This window comes from Python bivittatus, unplaced genomic scaffold, assembly GCF_059951505.1.
Source record: "Python bivittatus isolate LINGU-HERP-01145 unplaced genomic scaffold, Pbiv_v1 ctg000700_np1212, whole genome shotgun sequence".
Classification (NCBI taxonomy): domain Eukaryota; kingdom Metazoa; phylum Chordata; class Lepidosauria; order Squamata; family Pythonidae; genus Python; species Python bivittatus.
Window position 1 is genome coordinate 54,246,823 of NW_028277098.1, and position 26,111 is coordinate 54,272,933.

The 26,111-nt window shown below is 38.1% G+C and overlaps 1 protein-coding gene across 1 annotated transcript in view; it reads right to left on the reverse strand.

Moving 5' to 3' along the window:
* Positions 1-26,111, reverse strand: part of LOC103048694 (copine-5) — a 160,630-nt gene that overhangs the window by 93,612 nt on the left and 40,907 nt on the right. Inside the window, exon 4 of the mRNA XM_088153182.1 lies at positions 3,478-3,581. Within this exon, the coding sequence (XP_088009308.1) occupies positions 3,478-3,581 (104 nt within the window). The remainder of the gene's footprint in view (positions 1-3,477; positions 3,582-26,111) is intronic.

Genomic DNA, 26,111 nt, shown 5'->3' on the forward strand with positions numbered 1-26,111 from the left:
TGGAATATGAAAAAGATTGTAATATACATGTTAAGGAAACTTCATTTTTCCAGTAATATTTAGTGGGGAGGAAATTTGGAATATTTGGTCTTTGATTTTATATTTAAATACTCTTCTCCTAATCCTTCACCCTAGAGCTGAAACAAATATTTTTAAATAAATGTTTTTCTCTGAATGTTTTAACATCAAAAACTAAATTCATACTTGAAATCTGAAAAGTTAAATTGAAAAGTTGAATGCTGTAAGAAATTAGTATCTCCTGATTGATGTTGGCAAATTCTGAGCTACTATTGCATATTAACAACAAATGACAGATACTTAATACCTTTCATGTAACTCTGCTACTTTTCAACTATAAAATGCTATTTATTATAAATACTATTATATGTGAGTCATTTAGCAAATATAGTATGCCTGTGGACTTCCAATTATCCTCTGGAGCACCCTGAGTTTTGGAAACTTATCCTCATTTGCAACCTGAGCATTGGATATGTTCTGGGATGAATCTTTCTTTGCTCATACTGAGTAATATGACCAGCATTGTTCTATATGAAGTAGATACAACTGGGAATTTCCCTGAAGACTCAGAGCTCTTATGGAATCACTAAGGTAAAAAAGAGAATATTGAGAAATACACTTTATAGAAATATCACTGCAAATAATGATGAACATAGTCAAAATTTAAATATTATTACATGATAAACATTAACAATGGTTTAGTATCATCCAGTATCTGATACTGAAATAAAATATCACTGGCTGATAAAATAAGAATAGATATTTGGAGGGTGTCCATTTCAAAGACACAAGGAGAACAGTTTGCCGCAAAATTTGCAGAGCTAATTTCAGCAATAGTTCATATTTATTTACTAAGACGTATACAATGCCAAGGCACTTTTGCACAAGTAAGGAAGGCATCATTTGGAACAGCCAATTTGTGAGCTTAGGTATAAGGCATTTATTGATTTTATTTTCCTCCTGCATTGCTGGATTACAAGAATGCTTTTTTCATACATTTTTCTCCACTTCCATTTATAGCTATACTTTTGAAGCTAAGGTCAATGCTATAGAATGTACAATTTACTTCCTTTGTTAAAAGTGGATGCTACAGTATTGACAGCAACTTTGGCCTATAGACTGTAAGCTATACTACCTTCGACACCTCCTCTGGAACAATCTGGTTTCATTAAAGGATGTCAAGCAACAGACAATATTAGATAATTCGTGGATATAACTGATACACAATTAGATATATTGGATTTGGTGACACTTGTCTCACTGGATGCCAAGAAAGTTTTTGATATGGTGCAGATTAAATTTGTGGAACACGTTCTGGCTAAATTTGGTTTTCCCTTCAATTTTTTAAAATTGGATTAAAGTGTGATTCTCTAACCCATTACAAGGATGATCACAACTGGAATTATTTGTTCATATATTAGGATGTTATGAGGAATTCATCAAGGGTGTTTACTTCTCCTCTTTTATTTAACTTGATGTTGGAATTATTGGCCTTTATATAGACAATGTAAGAATATTTCAAGTTAGTGGGAATGGAACATTGTGAAAGAAAGATATGCCTTGGAAAGGGGGAAGGGAGTAACAAACTCTTGAGGAGGAAAAAAAAATAACTTAGTCACAAGAAAGAGGAAAGTGTGAGAAGGAAACTCAAAAGGACCCTGTCTTGATTTTGCTAAGCATAAGATGTGGTAGAAAGAATCTGACAGGTTTTCAAGATTCTGTATGCTGCACTACAATTATAAAGAGCATTCCTGGAATCCCTGTTGCCTCTGTTTCTTCACTTTGCCAACCCTGAAGGGCTGACAAATATAAATGATTATTACATGCTGATGATCCTCTGTCCTTTCTTGATAACTATCAATGTTCTTAACCAACATTTATGGATACAGTCTATAGCACAATACTTTGGTAAATATTTTCAAGTTATTCCATTAATTAGGAGAGGTCTAATATCTTCCTACTGGTTCTAAGGCTTCAATGGATATTTGGAAAATATCCAAATACATGAATTCCTAATAATTATTCCTGGATTTCTTCATTGAAGTAGGTTAATAATTCCAGTTTCCAGTAGGTTAATACTGATATAAACAAATGGTTAAAAATCCCCAGGACTCTATGGGGAAGAATAAACGTCAAAATAAAAGTCAGTCCAAAGTTGATGTATATTATTGGAGGGAATTCTATGTTAATATTTGTAAAGTGTTTTAAACAGATTGATAAGGTATTGAAAAACTTTAAAGGGGTTGTTGGACTCCCAAATTTTCTATATTAGAATTACTTTTCTCTGAACATGGGGATTTTAACTAGTCAATTTTCAGTTATACCACTGGGCATATGTTGCTTTTGGAATTCAAATGATTTATCTCAAAAACCATTATGGGAACAATTAGAAAGCGACTATCTTGCCTTTTAATATCTTGGCAAAGTTTTGATTTCTCTTTTAGTTGGGTTTCTCAGATTAAAAGTTTCAGGGTGTGTATATTGGGAAGGAAATTCAAATTTGATCCAACTCTCATGAGAAGTTGACTTTATGGGATAATCCAACCCTGAAGATTGTTGGCAAATAATTATTCTGGAAGTCGGGGGGGGGGGGGAAAGGCAACAATATTTTGGACCAGGTTACTACTAATCATTTCTTCAAAAACACTTGATACTTTGCAAAAACACTTTGGACGACCTAAGACTATTCAATGATAATTTATTCAATTAAAATATCTTTTGAAAGTATATTTGGGCCTGATGTATTAGTTGTTTCTGAAGGTCCTACAGTACTGATATCATTGGAAAATGTTCTCAAAGTTGCTAAACCTATAGTTAACATTTATTTACAACTGAAAAGATATATTAAGATAGATATGGATAATTTGCAGATAATTTAGCGTAATGAGTTGGAATATCCTGTCTTAATAAATCAATGAGCTAGTGTTTTATTAGTTGTTAAATTAATATGGCATGATTTCTACATGAGATTAATAAAACAACACAATATGCTCTGTGTCTAGTAGGCCCCCCAAAGGATGTATAGCAAGGGTTATGTTTCAACATCTGCATGATGCAAGCGGAGTACATCGAAAAAGACTTAGGCACCTACATTTCTACAATGACATTGTATGAGTTTAATTTTTATAAAGGTTGGGGAAAAAAATAAACATAAAAAATGTGAATGCAATGTATTCTATTCCCAAAATTTGAAACCTACTGAAAAGTGAAAACTTTGGCTTTAATGTGCATAGACCTATTGCTGCCCTTGAAGCTGAGAATAAAGAGAACTCCTTTGAATCTCAATGTACATGCTGCTTTTTTCAGTGCAAGCCCCTGTTAGGGCAAGGCATTTGCATATTCTTCACCACAGCATTTCATAAAATACAGGATACAATCAGATTGATAATTCTTATGGGCAGACACTGATATTCCTTTCACATGCTCAGTCTCTAGAAGACCAGGAAGTATGTCACTCACAGATCAAAGCGCAAATTCTGCTTCTCTTCAAAAAAGTAATCAAGGATGAACTTGCGCACAAAGTCTGGGTTCAAGGTGTTGTCGATGACTTCAGTCCTGCCAAACTGCAAAGGGAAAGGGAACCAAATGAGTGTGGCAAGTCTAGTAGCATTACAACAACAGGCAGGAAGATTTGAAAACCACATCCCAAACTGATCCTGGGATGAAATCTAGTCCAGACACTTTTAAATAATATGTAACATTAAATATCTTTGTTTTATGCTTCTTGACAAGCTTCATCAATTGCCTCCTTCCAATCTTAAGAGTGGGAAACAATTCTTTCATCTCTTAATCCCTAAAGTGAACAACTTCCAGATGTGCTGACTTCAACTTCTAGCATGTTGAACAATGGCCATGCTGGCTGGGGAGAGGCTTCTTTCAGATTGACAGAGGTCTGATAACTTGTAGGCAGTTCAGAATTGGGCTGAGTGCCACAACTTGCCTGGTCCTGCTTCAGGACAAAGTTTTTAGTCTTGGCAGGTGAAAAGAAACAATAACAACAACAAAAGAGAGCAAAGAGGGGGCATGGAGAATTTGCCAACTTTCTCCCCCTCCCCATCAAAAATCTTTTCCTTTAATGGCATGGTTCTTCTATACTTTACATGTGATGGTCAAGATTTAGTTATTAAAGCTGGCTTTATTAGTGTTGCTGCAGCACTGTAGCTAATACACATGAATGCAGAAACAGGTAAAATATGCATCAATCAACTAAGAAAAGAAACCCAACACAACAAAGCAAAGCAAGGAAACAGTATTTAGTTGACTGAGCTTCAGTCAAGTCATTGTTTTTATAATATTTCAATTATCAAAATCTGTGCCTCCTCCAGCATGTCAGAATTTCTAAGCTCAGCAGCCAAAGTTGTTTGATTTGTTTCCAAAAAGCAAGAAGTCTGCCAAGCCAGCAAACACATTTGGAAGAGATGCTCCATATTTAGGTGCAAGCTAGGGACATCACAGCAAGTGACGCACACAGAACGCACAATTACATAGGCACAGCTGGGGGGAAAGGAGTGGTCTGACCTTTCCAAAGAGATGTGAAAAAGAAGGTGGCAAAACTGAGACAGGGCAAAATATAACAGTGAAATCAGGAAAGGGGAGGAGAAAAGAGTCACTTATAAAGACAGAAGCCTGTTGCATCAAGAACTGCTAATTTCTTCTTTGCACCACAACAATTGGTAGTCGCCTTGAGACAAAGCTAGCCTAGTGAGAATACATAAAGGCTATATGACTAAGCCTCCAAGTGCTTCAATTAACCAGATATTAATTATAACCATCATTCCTCAGGGGGTCACACAATAGAGGGCTGAATTTCCGGAACCTCCACCTAACATCTTTTAGAGGTACAGGAATTCTAGGAAATATATATTCCAAATGGCAGCAAGTTGCTTTTGAGGCAGCAGAGATTTTCAAGGTAGGGAGGATGGAGTAAATCTAGCTACCTGAGATGACGGAATATGAAATTATATTTCCAAAGAAGGAGAATTCTAGGGTTCTCTAAAGGGCAAAGAAAAGCTAGGTAAAATATACTGAAACAGGAGCTTGTTTTTTTTTAAAAAAAAAAATCTGTCCTTATGTTCTTCATTCTGAATTGCCAGCTAACCTCTTGCCTTCTGTGATAAAATGTGATGTCAGAAGCAAAGAAGAAAAAGAAAAAAAGGAGCTTGATCAGGTTTTTAGATGAGTATTTGCCACAGAGGGGAGACTCAGGATTTTGCATCCCCAAGCCAGCCTCCCAAAGGGAAGAAGTCCACAAACAGGGGTGAGAAAATGGGGATATCGGCTTTAAACTGGTATCAGCTAAAAAGTCATAAAAGAAAGGGTTGTAGATGAAATAAAGAGAATGTACTGTAGATAACTGGGCAAGCAGCGGATAGTAACCATTTAAAAACATTCAGGACAGAACTTAAGGTATAACTATGTGAGTGAAGCAGTCAAAGACCACCTCTGATTTTGCTATTAAGCCCAACGTGTCCATCAAGCTGCAGTCATCTGAAAATTTTTAAGGATGACGCAAATGCTTATGTAGAAAGGAAGAGAATATTCACTGTTAAAGAACACAAGATAAAAACCTGACACTGCCTAGCATTGCTTGGATGCAGTATTTCTATAAACTGTGTTCGTCAAGAATGAGGAGACCCAGGTTCAAATCACCTTTAGCTATGGTTACTGAGTGACATTGGGCTGGTCTTCTGTCTTAGCCCAATCTTTCAGTGTTGATGTTGTGGGAAAAAATTGGAGGCAGGATTTATTATCCTGAGTTCTTGAAGGAAAGGTAGGATATAAATGGAGCAAATAAATAAACTGGATAAGCACCTTATGCCCCTCTGACTCTGGTAGTTCTGATAATGCCAACAAGGGAAAGAACTGGATTTTGGCATTTGGGATAATTTGCAGCTGGAGGGCAAACAGCATCTCCAAGAACAGCCGATTCATGAACCAAAGTGCTCCTGGGACAATGAATTGGTCAAATAAAGCCAAAATGTCAAAGACAATCTTATGGCCCTACAACATTGTACTAAATGTGCAGCTGCCCAGGGCAGTTTTTAGTGTTCCTGGAAAACACAAGTAGGAACTTTCTCAGGTTTAAGCAAGACAGCATGCATATATAATGATGGGAAGTCTGCAAATCTAGCTTTTCCCTACCCACATGATGTGCAATACAGTGGAATAAAAGGCAGATCAGTAGTGCAAAATTAATTGTGCTGGCAAAGCATTTTAGCCTTAGTCCATCATAGGTTAGGATCCTCTGTAGCTTACTTGTACAATTTATGCTGGCAGATGCCCCAGGAACATGAGTACAGCAGCACTTATCTTTTATGACCATTTGAAGAGCAAAGGAGAGGAAGTGAAATCAATGGGAGCAAGAACAGATTATAAATTTGTATTAAGAAGACATACCAGGCATGCTATTTACACATGTGGTCTGGGTTATTTATTATGTGCTGTAGAAAATGCCATCCTGCCAGTTTCCTTCAAAAAAACCTGCCATCTCCATATATAGTTTATAATGCAAGTGTTGTCAGAGCTGAAATTCCCAACATGGTGCCTAGAAGTACCAACATGCTCACAAGCAACTTCTTTGGTTCTCCTTCATCCTGGCTTGTGCATTTTTAAAAACATTCACTAATATGTTTGTTGTTTATATTAATATTTACATCAATTAAGACTTCTGTTTAACTTCACTTTCAAAAATGCGTATGGCCCCCAAATTTATTCCATTACCTTTTTAGCAAATAAATATTAAGCATGGCTGCTTGTTTTGAATTTGTATCTACTTGCCCACAAGAAGGACAAAGGTAAGCAAAGATAAAAAGAAGTATATTGCATGATGGCGAGCTAGAAGGAATGGCAGGTAGAGTTCTGCCGCCATTTTGAAAATGGGCAAACTCTACCCTACAGCCATTTTGTGACTGTGCTGACAATGTGTTTTCAAAAATTCCAAATGCGCCCACCAGCCCCAAACAGTTAGGGAACCTGTCCTAGAGAATCAAGAGCTACAAGTCAGGACTTGGTGAGGAATGCTAGCTGGGGAATTCTGGGAGTTGAAGTCCACACATCTTAAAGTTGCTGTGTTTGAGAAACACTACCTTAAGCAGTTGCTTTCCAGTTTTGTTAGACTGTAACTTCCCTGAGGTGGACATGTCAGCTGGGAATACCCGGAGAGTATTCTCTTGGGGAAGGTGGGTCTAAAACAACTTTCTTAAGTTATTATAAGTTTAACCCTAACCCTAATAAGGCTGAAAGAGATGTTGATATTCCATTATGTTACTCCTGATTCAACACATGCTACAATCTATTACAGTGTTCTGATAGGGCATTTTCAACTATAAGTACCTGAACCATAATATTTTTTTCCAGACGATTTGCTGTAAGGGCCTCTCTGAAGAACATGAGAACAGCTAATGACAGGGAGAGGGCCTTTTTTGTAGTGGCACCCAAGCTATGGAACAACTTTCCCAGATAGGTGTACCTATGGGGATTGTTCTTGTTTATAGGATACTTTATGTAATTCATGCAAGCTAAGCCTTCTTATTTTAAAAACTGTATGTTTAATGTTGTGATTGTTATGAGCTTTGATTTTTATTGTATTTCATGCTGATTTTGATTTTTCTTTTTTAAAATAGTTTTTATTAAAATATTTTACATATAAAATAAGTACATTCAAAGAAAAAGATATAGTAAATGTGAAAGAGAAAAAAAAGGAAAGAAAGGAAAAAAGAGACAAAGAAAAAAGCATATAGAAAAAAGAAAAAGAAAATAAAAGAACAGAACAGAAAACGTGAAAAGAAATATAAAGAAATTGCTTCCAACCTTCCTCTCAGCAGTTATACATACAATTCTAATCAAACCTCTCTCTCTAAGATTACATCATAATTCTCTTCTTTCTATAACCTATTCTTTCTAATCATCAAAGCCATAAGTCACAAAATCATTTTCATTTTTACACAAAAAGTCCATAAGGGATTTCCAGTCATTGATGAATGTCAATAATGACTTTTCTCTAATCAAAGAAGTCAGTTTGGCCATCTCAGCAAGTTCTGTTAATTTCATCAACCATTCCTCCATGGTGGGTAGTGCCAAATCTATCTGTCTTTGTGCATATAATAATCTCACCGCAGTAATCATATACTGAAATAATCTTCTACGACTCTTTTCTAACTGTATATCCATCAATCCTAAAAGGAAAAATTTTGGCTTCAATTGAATATTAATCTTTAAAATCCTCTGTATAAATGTGTGAAAATCACCCTTTCCAACTTATCCCATCTAAATGGAATCTTCTTCTGTGAGTTTGTCAGAAAAAAAACACTCTTTTCTCTTGCGCAGTATTCTAACTGGAAATTCCTTAAGTACAATTATCAATCCTCAATCTAGTATTAAAATGCTGTTCCAGAACTTGGTCTCTTTTATTCTTCCTGACAAAGTGCACAAGGACATCCCTTGGAACATTTCTTAATTTTGCAAATCATGTATTAATCCTATAAACTTTATCAATCTCTGCCTCTGTGTCATCTTCATCCCAATCCAAAAAGTTATATAGCAACTCAACAATCTTTTCTGATATCTTCCCCGTGGCCTTCTGGAATTGCTCTAAATCTTCAACAAAATTCTTTTTCTCTCAGTTCCAGTAATGCCAGGTTATCCAAATCTTTCTCCATCTCTCTGTTTGTAACTTCTATCTTACTTTCCAAAACTTCTACTTTGTCATTAACTTGTTTTATATCTCCAGCCAACTATCCTACAGGTTCTTCAATCCTCTTAACTTCTTTCATATCCTTTTTTAGCTCTGCAAAACCTTCTCTCATTTCTTTTTTAAAAACACCCAAAGTATTGTCAACTGTTTCAGTCATCCTCTTGCCAAATTCCTCAAACATTTTCTGCAATAAATCTGGTGAGATGCCCTTATCTTTAAGTTGTTCTAGTGAACTTTCATTCCTTCTATTTTTGTTATTTTTCTTGTGGTTGCCATTGTAATGGTTATGGCCCAAAAGTGGGCTTCTGGGTGAGGAACTATGGTGGGTTACATGTCCCTGCAAACTTCTCTGTGAGTAGGGACAGCACCACGACAAAGATCAGAGGCCAGGCAATGAGTTCTGGCTGACAAAATTCTCTCCAAAGAAGGAGAGATCGCCCAGATGTTCTCTAGATAGCTGCTCCTCGTGAGGAGTCTGCAGGGATTGAGTTTCTTGTGGTTGAGCATGGGTTGAACAGCTTGGGACCCAAGGGATTACCATCATGCTCAAAACTGCTGTGCAGCCTTTATGGACACTTGACCCACAAAAGCCTCACTTTCTTAAATTTTTTTGGATATAATTAATTTACAATTTAAGGGAGATCTTCCAACTGGCAGGAAAGAATAAAGACACTCATTGAGTCACCTTCTTTTTAGAATTAAGAGGGAAAAAAAAAACTATCTTAAAGGATTTTGACTTAAAAGCAAAAAGCTTAACAAGATTGTGATTTAAGAAAATTGTAAATGGATAAAGAAGACGGCAATTTTAGAAAACAGAATAATAATTTTTATTTGATGAAAGTGCCTTTGAAAATAGTCAAATTAATTAGACAATCAGACCAGACCTTTGTGGGAATGTTGATTGTTTATTATTAAGGAAAGTAGATAATTGGTGGATTTTACAAAATAAGAAGGTATGGGTAATATGAGCCAGACTGCATGACTGTAGCTACGGAGAGCTAATTGGGACATATGTTAAAGACAGGGAAAAGCAAAACAGGGGAAAAAAGGAGACTCTAACCTTTTATTTTCACTTTTGTGCCATAAATATTACAATGCTGCTTTTGATTTTTCAACTTACATTATATATTTTTAAATTCTAAAGAGTTCTGATTTTTTTTTTAATGTAAACCCTCCAGAAAACTTATGGAATATGGAATGGCAAGCAAATACCAGAAACGAATATATGAGACAAATAAATTATCATTTAAAAAATCCAGGAAATGTTGGGGGCGGAGCTGGCGTCGCGGCGATACGGCGGGCGATCCTGGGCTCCCAGGATGGCAGCCGATATCTCCTCTCCCAGACGGTCCCGATGGACCTAAGCCGTCCCGTAGAGATGGCGAACGCAAAGGGCGCGTCCCGCGGATCTCAGGGACGCCGCAAGTCCCAGATCGATCCGGGGAGAAGCTCTTGAAGCCGGCGGAGGAGAGGCAGCCAAAAATGGCTGCGAAAGCCAGGACAGCTCCAAAGGAAGATGGAAGAGAAGGGTGTCAACTGGGTGAGATGGACTTTTACTATTCAACTATTCTTAGAGAACACCTTAAGTAACTTAAAGAGATTTTTAAAAGTGAAGAAAAGTGGATTAAGCGGCGAGATTGAACCCTATTAAAAAAAAAAGAAGGGGGAGAAAATTTTTCTTTTCAACTTTCCCTTTTTAGTGGAATTGACAAGATGTTTTTCTTTTAAAAAAAATATATTTTTAACTGGATTGGCTTTCTCTTTTAAATACTCAATAACTCTTTATTTTAAGCCTTTTTTTTTTACTAAGATTTCTTTATTGTTATAAGAAATTTATATCTTTTTGACTTTGAAATGGGGAAAGTGGAGTTAAGAGAAAGTAAATGAAAGAAAGTTGCACTGCCATTTAGAGGCGCGACTTAGTGCTTTTTTTTTTCATTGTGACGCACGCTCAAAGACCCTGTGCTTTCTAAAAGATAGTGGGATGTGCATGTTTATACAGGTGCCATCCGTAACTATAAACAAGAAAGTGGAGTTGAAAGCGACTTTGAAAACATTAAGATGGAAAGTTTGAGCCAGTCACAAGAGCCTTGATTAGTGGCAGTAGCTCTTTTTTCTGCTAGAAGCTCTGCTTTGCTCTCTATTCCCCCAGATGGATTTTTTTTTTAAAGAGGCTTAGCCTTTTCCTTCTTTTCCTTTTCTTTTTATTTTTCCTTCTTTTTTTTTTTTCTCTCCTTTTGCTTCTTTTTTTTTTTCTTATTTTTGGCAAGAACAAAGATAAAGAATCCTTTGACTCAATGAAGGTTTATCAAGATAATAGACTATACGAGAAACACAATGCAGAAAAAGATCTTTAAACTATTGAGGATGACTATAAAAAATTGGAAGAAGAGCTGCAGAAATTCCCAAAAAAAAAAAAAAGAAAAAAAGATATTAAAGCTAAAATGGACTTAATTAAACATAAAACGGGATCATTGGAAAAGGAAGAAATAGTACAAGAAATCAGAAACATTAAACGGAGTTATTGTGAGGCCTATAAACTGAGAATTAAAAGGGTTAATCAACTGATAAATGAAGAGAGACAGATTTGTTCTTGGCACTGAGGGTGAGAAAAAGATTATACAAGATTATAATGGAAAATCGTACTAAGAGAATGTACAAAAAGAAGAAGTAAAACAATATTGAAAGAAACTATTGCAGATGTTTAAAGAGAAAATCAGGGGAATACAACAATGATGGAACTGACAGAAGCTTCCAAAAGCAGAATGTTCAAAAGGACACTTATTATTGCTTTCTCTTATCCAATAATATAGAAAAAAGGAATGAATAGCCAGATATTTTGGGATATTGAATGAAAAGGGTGAACTCAAAATTATGCAAGCGCTGGAATAAAGTATAAATCTGAGATATATAGTTAAAAATTGTATAACATGTAGTGAAATCTGGTTAGAACTGTAACTTGGTTAGAATTGTAATTGATACTGTAACTGATATTGGTTAGAATTGTAACTCTTAAGAATTGGAAAAATTAAAAAGTACTTATGCAGGAGGAAGTTATTCAAAATTATGGAATGTGCAGAGATGAGTTAAATTGAGATTTGAAATTAGAGTAAGAAGATAAGCAATTTTATATGACACGGGATTTGTTTTTATTAATGATTAGATGAGAAAATATAGTAATGTAATAGATTAGGAAATTTTATAATAGAAATTTGATATTAATTATTACATATATACACATATAATAGATAGATGGAGATGTATTACTAATCCTATTGAAAGTTAAAATTTTTTGTAATATATGATTTTATAGATTAGCTATGAATGATTAATAATTGTTAATTGATAAGTATACAAGTATATTTTGAATAGATGATATGAGAATTTAAGATTATGAAAGGGGCACCAACGAGTTTAACTGGTTGACACACGGTATAAAATGGAAGATGCTTTTTTATGCTTTTTTATGTTTTTGTTTGTTCATGTTTGTTTTGTGTTTGTTGTAAAAATAAAAAAAACATTATAAAAAAAAAAAAAAAAATCCAGGAAATGTTGACCTCCCCTTCCTCTTCCACATTTCCCTAAATCCCCCCTAAACTAGGGGATCACAGCATTGCCCTGCTGCTTTATGCAGACGATGCTGTAGCTCTTGCCAGAACACCAATAAGCCTTAAAAGAGCTTTGAGAACTCTGGTCCAATACTGCAACAATGATCATCTGGAAATAAACCATCAGAAAACCAAGATTATGACATTTGCCAAAAGCCAAAGCTCCGTTCATGGAGCATAAATGGCCATAGAATAGAACAAGTGACTTGCTTTAAGTATTTAGGAGTAGTCAGGCATGCCACTGGCTAGAGGAGAGCCTACTGTGAATATGCTGCTGCTAATGGACAATGATTTGCCAATGCCATCCTTAAATTTTTCCACTCCAAGGGAGGATATTATGTTCCAGCCACACTTAAGCTCTTTCAGACTAAGCCACTAACCCAGCTCCTTTATGGGACTTTGGTTGTCTCCCTGCCACCCCCCCCCCAGCTTCTTGTTTCACCTCCTTGGAGAGGGTACAATATAAATTCATCAGCGCAGCTCTCCAGATACCTCTTTGTGTCCCCAATGCAGGTTTACGACTGGAGTCAGGTATGATAAAAGTTGAGTCAAGAGTGTGTCTTTTCTATAAACCTTTGGTTAAAGCTTAACTTTCATCCTCAAGGTCTAGCACCATTAATTCTCTAGGACAATTTTCAATCCACATGGATCAAGGCTGTTGAATCTAAACTTTTAAATCTAGGCTACTCTCCCTCCTCAGTTCTTAAGATGAAATATGATCAGACAAAACAAATCCTGAAGCAAAGGATAAAGGATACAGAGCGGCAAGCAGATCCAGCCTTCCTGTCACCAGTGCACAACAAATATATTGTCATTGCTGCCAGTACCTTACAAAGCTAGAAACACCCAGCCATCAGAAAGCTTCCTCTCTTGCCCAATGTCATGCACTCCCTTCTGCAGTACTGGATGGTAAGTATAAAAAAGTACCACTGGCTGAACGGCTTTGCCCCTGGGATTCTGGAGAGGTGGAAACTACAGAACATGTTCTTCTTCACTGCTCCTTTTATGGAGACATTCAAACCAGATTCATCCTACCTCTGATTAGTAGATATCCTGGTCGCTCAGACTCAGCCTATGCTCAGATGCTGCTCACAGATGAACTGCCTTTTGTTACAGTGCACGTGGACAGGTTTGTGCAGCAGCAAGGAAGATCCGACAGACCCTGATGGGCCGATTTTCCATTAGCTATCACATTCTATGTAACTGTAAACCATTTACATTTTAGATATCATCACTTTTTTGTAATTTTAGATGTTATTACACTTTATACAATTTTAGTGTCTACTTTATAATTTAAATATAGACTGCATCCTGGAACTTACTCATAGATGCTGGTTAGGTTGTTTTATAAATGTATTTTAACTTTGTCTTAAATTTGATTTTGTTTGTTATCTATTAAGATAGATTTATATACATTCACAGAGCACTCTGCTTGTACTGGTCTATGACTGTAATGAATTGAACTGAACTGAACTGAATTTTCCTAAATCAACTCATGGGGACTTTACAACATTCTCTATCTCACAATGATTGTGTGAAACCACCCAGAGATTGGCTCTTTGTCTTTCAGGAAGGGAAGAAAATAAATTGCCTTTGATCAGAACCAACAGAGAGAAACAGCTCATTGTTGCCCATTCAATTTCTGGGTCCTGCAACATGAACTGATTTTAATTATAGTAAGGAAAAGTACCAAATAAAGGCCATTAAGCTCCCATTTATTATTAGTGCACTATCCTCACCTGTAACATTTATGAAGGAGGAGAAAAGTCCATATTCATTCATCTGCACTGAATCTAGCTTCCCAAAAATGTTTTCAAACAGCTGCTCTCTTTTCAATCTGTTGTTTTTTTGGGGGGGGGGGGAGTTGAAGACCTATCAGTCTGGAAGTATTACCAAAATGATTTTTCCCTTCAGCAATTTTCTTCTGGCTCTTCTTATTTCTCTCCCCCTTTCCCCTTCTTCTTTATAATGTCTTAGATAGCAAATCAGCAGACAGGAATCTCAGTTTTTTTAAATAATACAATATATTAAGAACAGCATCCAGGGAGTTTATGTATTTATAAATACCTAACTAAATAAATGTAACACTAATACCAATTACAAATAAAGTTTTTCCTTAGGAATCTTATACTCAATTAAATCATTGCTCAGAAATTCCCTATTTCATGATATGGTTGATACGTCAGGAGCTGATCTTCATCTTTGGGTTATGTACTGAAGGCCACACTCCAAAATGGCAAAATCAGGACAAAATAAAATTTATTTGGCCAAGTTTAAAACAATTGTGATTACCTCCTAGGTATTTAATAATGTCCTATTTTGTATAAATTGTCAGCTTTTACATTCAAGACTTTGAAACCACAAGTAACTTTAGACTGCCGTTTAAGTGGATGAAGTATTGGGGGGGGGGGGGAAGCACAACAAGGTTGAGGAAGGAGAAGGAGAAGACAATGGATTAGGTGGAGAGTTTGGATCAGGAATATCACTGGAATACCCTTGGAAAAGCTGCAAATTGTCCACTGGAATGGGCTGAGATGTTGAATACTTGTCCATACAATTAGTAAGAATCGGGCATGATTTTAATGGCACCTAACACTAATGGAGGATATTTCAACTATTCAAAGAAGTTTACAAACTGTACTTCAGTGAATATTGATTACAGGTCTGTTATCTGTTATCTATATGCAAGCTTTTGTTTTCTCTTCCAGCTTTTCCCTCCTTGAGTCTCTTTCCTCTAATATACAAAAACACGACAGTAGAAGATTTATAGAAGTTTTTATATGAAGAATTGAGATCTCCTCATCAAGTGAATGAAAGGTTGGGATATGAACATATGAACTAGAAGAGGTGAGGTCCATGGGTTTAGCCATTGCTTTCTATCAGGAATAGGGGAACATAAAGATCTCAAACATCAAGATCATAAAATTCTTTCTTCACAGAATTCTGAGATCCAGCAGCTGGGGATAGGTGCAAAATACTGATGATACAACTCAAGAAACAAATCTATGTTTTTGTTAGATTTCAATTTCACCATGACTCCAGGAGCTCAAGGCAGTCTACAAGATATTACCATGTTTATTTTTATCCCAAATGCAACCCTGTGAGGTAGGTTGAAAGTGCCACTGCGCCATGCTCAGTCAAGGAAATTAAATATGACAGAACTAGGTTCCCAAATTCTTTCACTCAAACTCTTACTATGCTTCTTTTTCAGCAACTGAATTAAGAATTTTTTAAAGATTATCACTAAAAATATATGTTGCATTTACTATACTATAAAACTGATCAATTCCATCAATTAAATGCTAAATTAATTTCCTAAATCTCCAGACTGAGAGAGAGAGAGACAGAGAGAGAGACAGAGAGAGGACCTCTTTCTCATCCCTTCTTCATTTTTGCTATGTATATGGTATGAATGCATGTGTGTGTGTGTTTATGGGTGTGTAGAATATGCTGTAATAAAGTAGTTAAAAACTGATATACTATGTTTATTTTGTGGGGCCTCAATAAATGCTTGCTCTGATATTGCACATAAAATCCTATATATATTTTGTAAAAGGCACATCAGGAGAAAAAGAATAAGAGAAAAGTATTGTTTTTCAGTAAAAAAAAAAAATGGGATTGCATGTGGGAAAGCTAATTCCTCTTAACTAGCAAGTTGAAGGTGAGAAGAGCAAAGGCTATTGTCTGCATTTCTGATGGAAAGCTCCTTTTTCTCTCCTTCCTCTTTACCATTTTGTTTATCAAAGAATCCATGTTTATTTATTCAAAATATTTACACTTTGTTGATTGAAGAAGTAGCTAAACACAATATATAATTAAAACTAATTTCCATAGAGTTGGTGTGCTTGCCACGCAGAGATGCTGAACTTCATTACAGTAACTGAGTCACTTTCAGTAAGCATCTGTTAGCAGGAAAACACAGAGCTTAAAATAATAATAATATGGGATGATTTTAGCAAATCCCCCAAAGGATCATCTTGCCATGGGCTGAGCATCTGTTCTTTTTGGGAAAGCAGAGGCACTGTGTTTTGGAGGCTGATTTCCAGAGTTTTAAGCTCTATACTACTGGACATCCTACTTGGGGCAGGTGGCTGGATCTAATCTAGAACTGCAACACGATTCACTACCCAGTTACAATGTCTATGACTGCAATGAAAATAAAGACACTCTTGAGTCAAGTTTAATTCCTGCTGACTTCACAGACCTAAACATGTATTTTTCTTAGCAACAATAGTTTTCCATTGCCTATTTCCACAGAGTTGGGGTTTGGGGAGGAAGGGGCCTTCCCAGTCTTGCCTACAGATCAATTTTGCTTATGGTTCCCTGGTGGTCTCCTATCCTAGTCCTAAATAGGTTTGATCCTATTTAGCTCCTGAGCAGAGACACGGTTGGCCAAGTGCTGCTATAACTGCAGAGGCACTATGATGATAAACTAGATTAAGGTGATTCCCTTTGGAGGGTTAGTATTTGAAGCTGCTGACCTTCTTCAAAAAAGTTAAACCTGTCAGTTTGGTATTCAGTTTCCATCAAGCATCCTGTTTACTCTTGTACCGATATTGAGATGATCTGTGACTTCTATAAATGCCACTGATAGGAGCCTTGGAATTGACCTCAGAGTGAACCAGCTGCCATTTATCTAGTTACCCATATTATAATGTATAGGCCAGCCTTGCCTAGCTGGAGACCTCCAGATGATTAGAGCCAGAAGTCTCTGCCTACTGGTCAATGGAATTCAGGAATTGTGGGAATTGCAGGGAAAACCAGGTCTAGAAAGACTTTGGCAAAGACAAATTGTTCCCCTACTGGTGCTGTAGCCTAAGCTTAGCAAGAGTGAAGCATTAAATGAAACTTTAAGGAGGGTAGTAAAACAGGATCCCTTAAACACAATTCTCCCCCCTCTCCCCCAACCAAAGTATTTTGCAGAAGCTTTCCAGGGAAGGAAAGACTTAAATTTCCCCAATCACAATTGCTGTGACAGTCCCTCCTACCTACCAGCTGCTATTTGCAATTTTAAAATATCCACCTTCAATACAGACACATTTAATATCATATTTACTTTAACTCTTATTTACCCTTTAAGGGGTAACAAATGTTCAGCTGGGTTCAGTGCATATAAGGGAAGGATCTTTTCCCCACTCTGACTTTGTATGAGAAACAGTCTCCATTATCCAAGTACAAATGTCCTTCACTCTTCTAACAATGGAGATATTTATGTTTAGCCATCTGGTTAGGCTAAGAGGAAGACTCACTGCCAACAATCATGCCTGCTATCTAAGTTAGTTTCTACTCCTTCCATACCACATGGCCACAATTCCAAGAACTGCCCTTGATTTGAAGCATTACCTCATCATTATACTAAAAATGTTAGCTTCATAACTCCAATCTCATGGGCATTAATATCACCACCATCTCTCTCTCTCTCACACACACACACACACACTCAATATCCAACCTGTCATACAAAGGGGTAGCTCACTTCACTGTTCACCCAGCAGTTTCCAAAAGGAGATTTGAAATGTCCCAGGATATATGGGAAGAAATTCTCTCTAACCAAAAACATGCCATTAGCTTGGAAATAATGGCCAAGGAGAGATTTCCTTCCTCCAAGTCTCACTAGGAGATATCCCATATGTCAAACCTCTCAGGCATCCCCAGTCACCTTACACTTCAGTTGGCTTCTTCCTATGATCCAGGAAGACTTCTGAGCTACTGTGGTAACAAGCAAATTGTTCTGAATCTCTGCTCATAACTGGGGGCTGTAATTAAGCCAGCGGCATTTGTTCAGGTACTGAACAGGCTCAGTTTTTTACTTCATTCCCCATGTTCTCCCATGATGCTTACTGCCTTTTCAATTTTTTTTCAGGCTTTTTTAATGCCTCTTTTGGGAGGTAAGCTGCTGGGGACAGACAAAAAATGGCAATATAGAGATCAGCTATATGGCAGTTGGGAGAAAAAAAAAAGAATAAGGACAAAGTAAGTCTCAAATGTTATCTTCAAATATGAAGCAGTGCTTTAGGGAACTATATCTGTGATGAGTTATAATATTAATAACCTCTTCATTTTAGTAATCTATGTCCACAGCAAAGTAATGCAAAAAGCCATAAAATATTCAGACAAGCAGCAGATGAGTTGTTTGGTGTTATGTGTGGGAAGGCTGCATTTAATAATTAAAGTTAATTTTACACCAATGGAACTTTGTACTGCAACAGAAGCATAAAAGGGGCTAAATTCTCAACTTAGGAAAATGATGGCAATTCAGCTTTACAGTATATGAATCAAAAGGAATAAATTTGAATCTAAGAAAAATAACAGGACAAGATGATCTGGCTAATAGCGGTTGCCTATCTTTCAGCTAATTTTGCCATGTACATGTAGGAGAATCGAGTGATAAAAGCTTTTCTGGATCATGCCATTTCAGAGGGCAAGTCATGAGCTTGAATATTTCACTTCTAATTTCATCTCATTCACCATATGTAGAAAATGGATATGTTGAAGGGAACGGTTAACTTAGCACTCTCTCTGGCATACTATTTTGCATTTGAATAGGGGACTCTACCCCTATAGTTTTCCAGTGGAACAGTCCAGGAAAAGTATCAGGACTGGAAAGAAAAGTATCAGTGGGTGGGAAGGGAAGGGAAGGGAAGGGAAGGGAAGGGAAGGGAAGGGAAGGGAAGGGAAGGGAAGGGAAGGGAAGGGAAGGGAAGGGAAGGGAAGGGAAGGGAAGGGAAGGGATCTATGAAAATGTGTTTCAAGTCATGATTTGTTGGAGCTAAACTTGGATTTTATTAGTGCAGAATCAAATTACATATAACTCAGGGAATCTGAAACAATGCTGTAGGCACTTCTACCAAGCCACTGTCAGCCCAGAACTGATATACTGAGAGGGAGAGGGAGAGGAAGAGGGGGACAGAGAACAGAGCATCTGGGAGGACAGTACCTTGGTTGTAGGAAAGAGGAAGGATCCCAGAAGGCAGAGTTTTCACTGGGAAATTGCCCACCTTGCTGTTTCAAAGGAAACATAGCCTGGTCTTCAGCCAACAGTTCATCAGCTCAGCTGCTCAATCTCAAGGGAAGCCCAACAATGGTGAGGGGATACCAAGAGGCAGCACTGATTTAAGCTGAATAGGCATTTTTGTATCTTATGTTGAACGGAGGAAGGGGAGGCCTTATTGAACTCATAGTTCACACTTGCAGTGAGATCTGCACCAGGGACTTCTTGGTTAAACACCTTGTTCTTTTACTCTCCCCCACTACTCTAACTCTCAGTAGAAATAGCAGCCTGTGATATGGTCCAATGATTACACAGAATGTGACACCAATTTGGAGAAACAATTGTCAGTTGGGGGAAAATGCTGCATGACTAACACACTGCTTTCAGCCAGAGAGATTCCTTTGGGATTTGGGAATTTGATAATGATAAGGAAATATACTTATGCTCATTTGATTACAGCTGTTGGCTCCATATCCTCTAAAGAAGCTTTCTCCAACCAGATGCCCTTCATATGTATTAGACTACAATTCCAACAATCCTTAGCCAACTAATGGCTAAGAATGGTGGCAGTTGTAGTCAAACACATCTGGAACACTTAAAGTCAGGGAAAGCTGATCTAGAATAGCCATAGCAATTGATCTGAAACATTTACCATAAGGAACATCGGACGCTGAGATACCAGATCCACTTTTGCAGGGCTAGCTTAATAAAATGAGAGATAAAGACAGGGCATATCGCCTCCAAGTTGTTTACTGTCCAGATACAAAAGGAACACATGAGTGAACCTTGCTCTTTTTATTAAAAGCTCTCCTAAAGTAATGGCAAATCCTTTTGAACTGGGTAAATGACAGTTTAGAGATGAGTCCACATTCCAAGAAGCAAGCTCTTCCCAAAATGAGGGACTCTATATGCATTGGCTTTACTGGCTGGGAATTATGGGGTCCAAAATCTTTAGAAGATAACAAGGCAAAGGCTGACCTAACTGGTCATTTTGCCAACTGTGATGTAGTTGCTAAACCAGCCTTAAGTGCTTATAGACAAATCATGAGGCCCTTTTCTTCTGCAGGAAGAATGGAATTGCTCCTGAGAAACAAATAGCAACACCTTAATGGTGCAGTTTCCAAACAGTTGATTTCACAGAACAGAGAGATTCTCTTCTTACTAGAAGTCCTTATGGAAAGCTGTCACGGAAGCGCAACAGTCACATAACTGAGCAAAATGGGGATAGACTTCAACATTATTGGAGTGGGACAGCAGGGTGGGGGAGCACCATCTGCTCTTTCTTATATTGCGGCAGCATCACACACATTCTCTTCTCGCCATTGCCTGCAGGTTTTCTACAAAACGTTACTACAGTAAAATCAGTAAAATTACTGAGGCCTCTCCCATCTCTTTGTAAAGTGGGGAGGGAAATCCATTTCTTATAATAGCCATTATGCAGAAATGTATGCTTCCAGAATGTGTGGTTCATAAACTTGTACTAAATAAAACATACCAATCAGGAACACAGAGTATTGTATGAATCCAGAAAATAGGTTAATTTAGTAATCAAATAAATCTATGTGAATCCAGCTTTTAAGTGCAGAACAGCCATTCATTGTGGAGTAATGTCACCTCCCTCCCTCTAGCTTAAATGGAAAAGCAGATATTTATTTATACCATTACTCTTTACTCTACCTTGACCATAGCACTTGCAGGTTAGGTCAGTTCAGGATATCAATTTCATAACAAAATATAAAACAATAAAATAACCACAATGATTCACTAAAGCAAGCCAAATGCTTAGATAAAAGGAAAAGTAGTAGAAAATTCTCCATGAAGGATCAAGAGAAATCTTGTTGGTGCAGTAGGAAGTTTCACATTCTGCTTCCTCTCATTACCATCAAGTGAATCTCAGGCAACGCAACTCATTTCACTACAGGAAATATAACTTGACTGAGTACAGAATGACAGAACAGCATTCCCCAATCTTGGCAACTTTAAGATGTGTGGACTTCAACTCCCAGAATTCTCCAGCCAGTATCCTGGGAATTCTGGGGGTTGAAATCCACACATCTTAAAGTTGCCAAGGTTGGGGAACACTATGACAGAATATGCTATTTTGCTATTCAGCAATATCTGATGATTTCTGAGAGAGCCAAACAACCATAGGCACATTCTATAGAGTGCTTCTCTACAGCCACTTCCTTGCACAGGAATGTCAGAGCAGTGGTTTTCAAATTTTTTCAGGGCACAGAAAGTGATCTAGAGGCAAAGCTCTAGTGACAGAAAACTGGTTGCATTTCAGCAAATGGGTTATTTTCCCTTAGTCACTCATAAAACCCCAGCAGCTTCCTGCAGAATCCTATACTTCCACAGAACACAATTTGAAAAACCCTGTGTTAAAGGCACTGTTGTGAAGCTGCCCTGTTCAGAGGACAGCTAACTTCCAGCTAAGCTGTTGTCCACTGAGATAGATGTGAACTGGCTCCATCAACCCCTCCAACAGCAGCACTAGCAAAAAGTCTGAGTGCTCTGCTGGCAACTATTATAAGAATGTCCAGTATCCCTTGCAGGATCCTAACAAAACAGGTCCTATGATGCTAACCACAAATGAAGGTTCATCCTGTCTTCTGATACAGCCTGAGAGAACAAGTTTGTTTATTTATTTATTTGTTTGTTTTATTAATCAAATGTATACGCACCCATCTCACCGTAGAGGTGACTGTAGGCGGCTTACAAGTAAAAAGAAAGCTATAAAAATCTTTACAAAAATATACAAAATTAAAAGATGGAGAGAGTGTCCTCAAGCCACCAATCACCCCCAGTGCTGCAAACCCCCATTGGATCCCCATGCTAGTCAGCAGAGACAGGTCTTGACGCTCTTCTGGAAGGCCAGAGAAGTGGGGGCCAATCTCACCTCAAGATGTTCCACAGACTGGGGGCAATGGCAGAAAAGGCTCTTCTCCTAGACTTCACCAGTCGAAATTCTTTAGCTGACAGGGTCCGTAACATGGCCTTCCTGCTGGACTGGGTGGGGCGGGACAAGACAGTTCCTCAGGTAACCTGGGCACATCCCATGAAGGGCTTTAAAGGTCATAACCAACACCTTGAATTGGACCCGGAAGCAAACCAGCACCCAATGCAGCTTGCGAAGCAGAGGTGTTACATGTGTAGCCCTAGAGGTGCCCATAACTGCCCACGCCGCCGCATTCTGCACCAACTTCAGCTTCTGGATACTTTCAAGTTAGCCCTTGGAAACTATATGCCTGCATTGTACAAAACCTTTCCCCAAGTTGGTTTCCTCCTACAGCAGTTGGGATTGCCACATCCAAACCCCTAACTCCAAGTACGTCTGTTGTATGGAAATACAATTCCACGTGAGTTTGCTGTCAACACTGTCTGACACTGCTGCACCAGGGATCAAGAAAGCTTACAAGAGAAGATCTTCAGCCTATAACAGAGAAATGCAACCAGATGTTTAGGGTCCTGTTCCTTTCATCCCCAGTCCCATCAACCAATGGTCAGGTATGATTTGGTCTAAGACATCTGGAGGGGCTGAAGTGGTATACCTCTGGCCTAAACTATGCAGTCCTAAACAAAAGATGTACTCGCCATCTTGGTATGTGTGCTTTTCCTCTGCTTCATCTTTAAATGTATATGTATTTTATTAGTACTTAGCTGCCTACAAAAAACTGCTGGACTCCCCTACCAAGAATAATTGCTCCTTTTCTAAGAATGACTTCTACAATTTTGGCACTCTGTTCATTCCCAGACCTATTAATCCACTTTGGCCTGAAATAATTCAACCAAAGCATTGGCTATCTAAGAATTGGTTCCTACTCCACAGATCTTTTATTGGATAATTGACAAGCACTGAACTCAAGCAGCAGCTCAGTCACGCTAATCTTCAAGTAAAGCTTTACCATTTTTTTCCTACTGGTTCTCTGGCTTCTCAAAGCACCTGATTAAATGAAGGAACGTAACTTGTTACTGAGAGAGCCTGAGTGATTTGGGAGCTCCTTTAAGTTCTACATAATTCCACACAAAAATTTACCTTGCAGCACTTTAGAAACATGTATATTTATTATGGCATGAAACTGTAATCCACAACACTTTTAGGTCAGAATACATTTGTTGGTCTTTAACATGCCACAAGATTCTTTGACATTGTTTTCAAGCACAGATATTTATTTACATCTATAAAATAGTATCATGCAGACAAAAAAAGAAACACCAGGAGATAAATATGATCATGTAACAGTAAATGTGATCATGTATAGGTAATCTTCAGTTAACATCACTCATAGACTGTTACAAGTCATACATAGACAGGTATCTGCTTAGGTGCATTTAGAATCTAAATTTCAGAAAGGGGGGCAAAACCAAAAACGTTTACAATACGTTGCCAGCAAGTGATACGTATTGCATAGCAATGAAAGCCACATGTTTCAGATGGGCCGGACTTGCTCTCTGCCCACCTGCATTAACAGAATAACAGCACAATGAAACATAGGAACCTGCCTTGTAGACAAAGGAAGAGGATGGGGCAGAGGAGATGCTACCTCAAAGCCGGAGTGTGGGATGCTACTGTTACTACTACTATTCCTAGCATTACCACTAATGTTTTGCCCTGGAAATGTTTACAAAACAAAACTACAGATCTTGGCAGTAACAGTATAATTTGGCTTGGTCAGCCCTCAAAAAGCATTTCAGTTTTTGTTCACACATCCCCTGAGTTCTTTCTTTTCCCCCCAAAATTCCATTTAGCTCTATTTTTGCTTGGTTTCTGTGCTGTGTCTGTAATCCTTTTAGAGTTCAGGCATGGTAGACTGGATTACTTTGTATGGCTTCCTATTTTTTTTAAACAAGCTAACTCGGTAAATGCTAAATAAGAAGTATGGGCTCATCCAATAGTTAACAATTAAGCTGATATTAATATAAAGCTTACCTCCTCTGAGAAGCATAATTATATTTCTGAAATGTCTATTTTAATCAAAATTTGAAAATGAAGTTAGGCTTTAAGAAGTGCAGCATATTCACTTATTGCAATCAGTCTTCTTGATAATGACAGTTGTGATTATTAAATATTATTAAAGAAACTGCACTGGATGTGAATGCCTTAGATTAGGATTAGTTAGCTTTTGGGTCAGTACTATACAACTGCAATACCCCCCCCACACACACACACACTGTATGTATAAATGTGTGTGTGTATAATATGTGTGATCAAATAGTATCACAGTATACAACTGCACATAAATGCTTGCCTATATATTAACTGCCTCCAAGTGATGGCTGGCAGGTGTGTATGAATTGAGAAAGCAATGAAGTCAGACTGCAGTGATCTGTACGCTGACCAGATGAGAAAAGTCCATAATGGCTAGAAATGTGCCCAGCTATATTGGATTGGGTGACCACAATGGATAGTGCACTAATAATCACAAAATCAACACCGCAGTGGTTCTGTAAACCTAGTGAGCCACCAATAACAGCCATTCCAACAGAATACCCTCCCAATCCCTGCCTGCTAACCAGTCAAGGCAGCTGTCCCAACAATGCTGGGAAGGCAGTGAAGTTTTACAGGGCCTTGATGGGATCACTCGATTCTCTCCACTTCTCACACAAACAACGTACAACTAGCCTGGCAGGAGTCCACAGCACATTCCTTGTAAAAGGCTACGCATTATCCACAGGAGAGACCCAGCTATAATCTATAGCTACAAGCCATGGATCCACAGTCTTAAGTCTGAGTCAAGGGAAGTCTTTCATTTCTTGATTGCTTCCCCTAGCCATGCCTCCCCAGTGTTCATTTGATGGACTGGTTGTTTCCCCAGAGGTCTGCTGGCAGAATAAGCCAAGCCCCTATTTCTGCTCCCTTTACTTGACTTATTCCACCAGAAGTAACGCCTTTCACCTTTTATTCTTCCTAGGGCTGCACCAGTAAAACTATGAATAAATCCAGCTGTGATGGGGAATTCTTTGTACCTGTTTACTACGAATCCTACAGCATTTCCCTACCACCAGTTTTCCACCTCTCACATTCAGAAATAGTCTCAGAATGGCCCACAATCATTCTCATCACGTTGCTGTCCTGAGAACTCAGGATGAGCTGGCCTGCACAACAGTGTCTGCCCACCAACACCACACCCTCCTCTCCGTCCTGTCTTGCCATCAAGGGGCTCTCCAGGGTATGGTCAAAAACGTCAGGATGTTGGCTGCGACGGTGCTATTGAAGCTCTGCTTGTTCTTCAGGTGAGTCCCATGTGCAATGCACATAAAAACAGACAAAGCTTCAATTGCCCTGTTGGGGTCACTGCCCTGACTTTTTTGAACGTATCCTGTGGATACCCCTGCTTGCCACGTTGCACTGGGCGGGGTCAGATCAGCAACCTGACCGCTGCTTGTTAAGCTGCTCTGAAGCTTCCTGCAAGGGCACCAAGTCACTAGGGCAGCTCAGCTGTTTATGAGTTGGGGGAGAGGAACGGGCTCATGGGCCAGACATCCATGGGAATTCCTACCACCGGGAAAACTGTCTTCCACAAGTCCCACAGTCCTCAAGCGTCTCCAACTGCTAAATAGCTCAACAGTTGATGCCCTCTCTTGTGACAATGGCTTTGTTAAGTGCCAAGAACAATTTACAGATCCAAACTAAAACATCTACAGGGTTCTTCTCCTGAACACCATCATGATTGGGGGGGGGGGGGCAGAAAAACTGGTAAGGAAAGAACAGGATGCTTGTGAACAGAAGAGATGATTATTTGGACCCTTCAGCACAACTTGCACTTAAGGGCAAGAAGCTGTAAAGTAAAAGCATAAAACT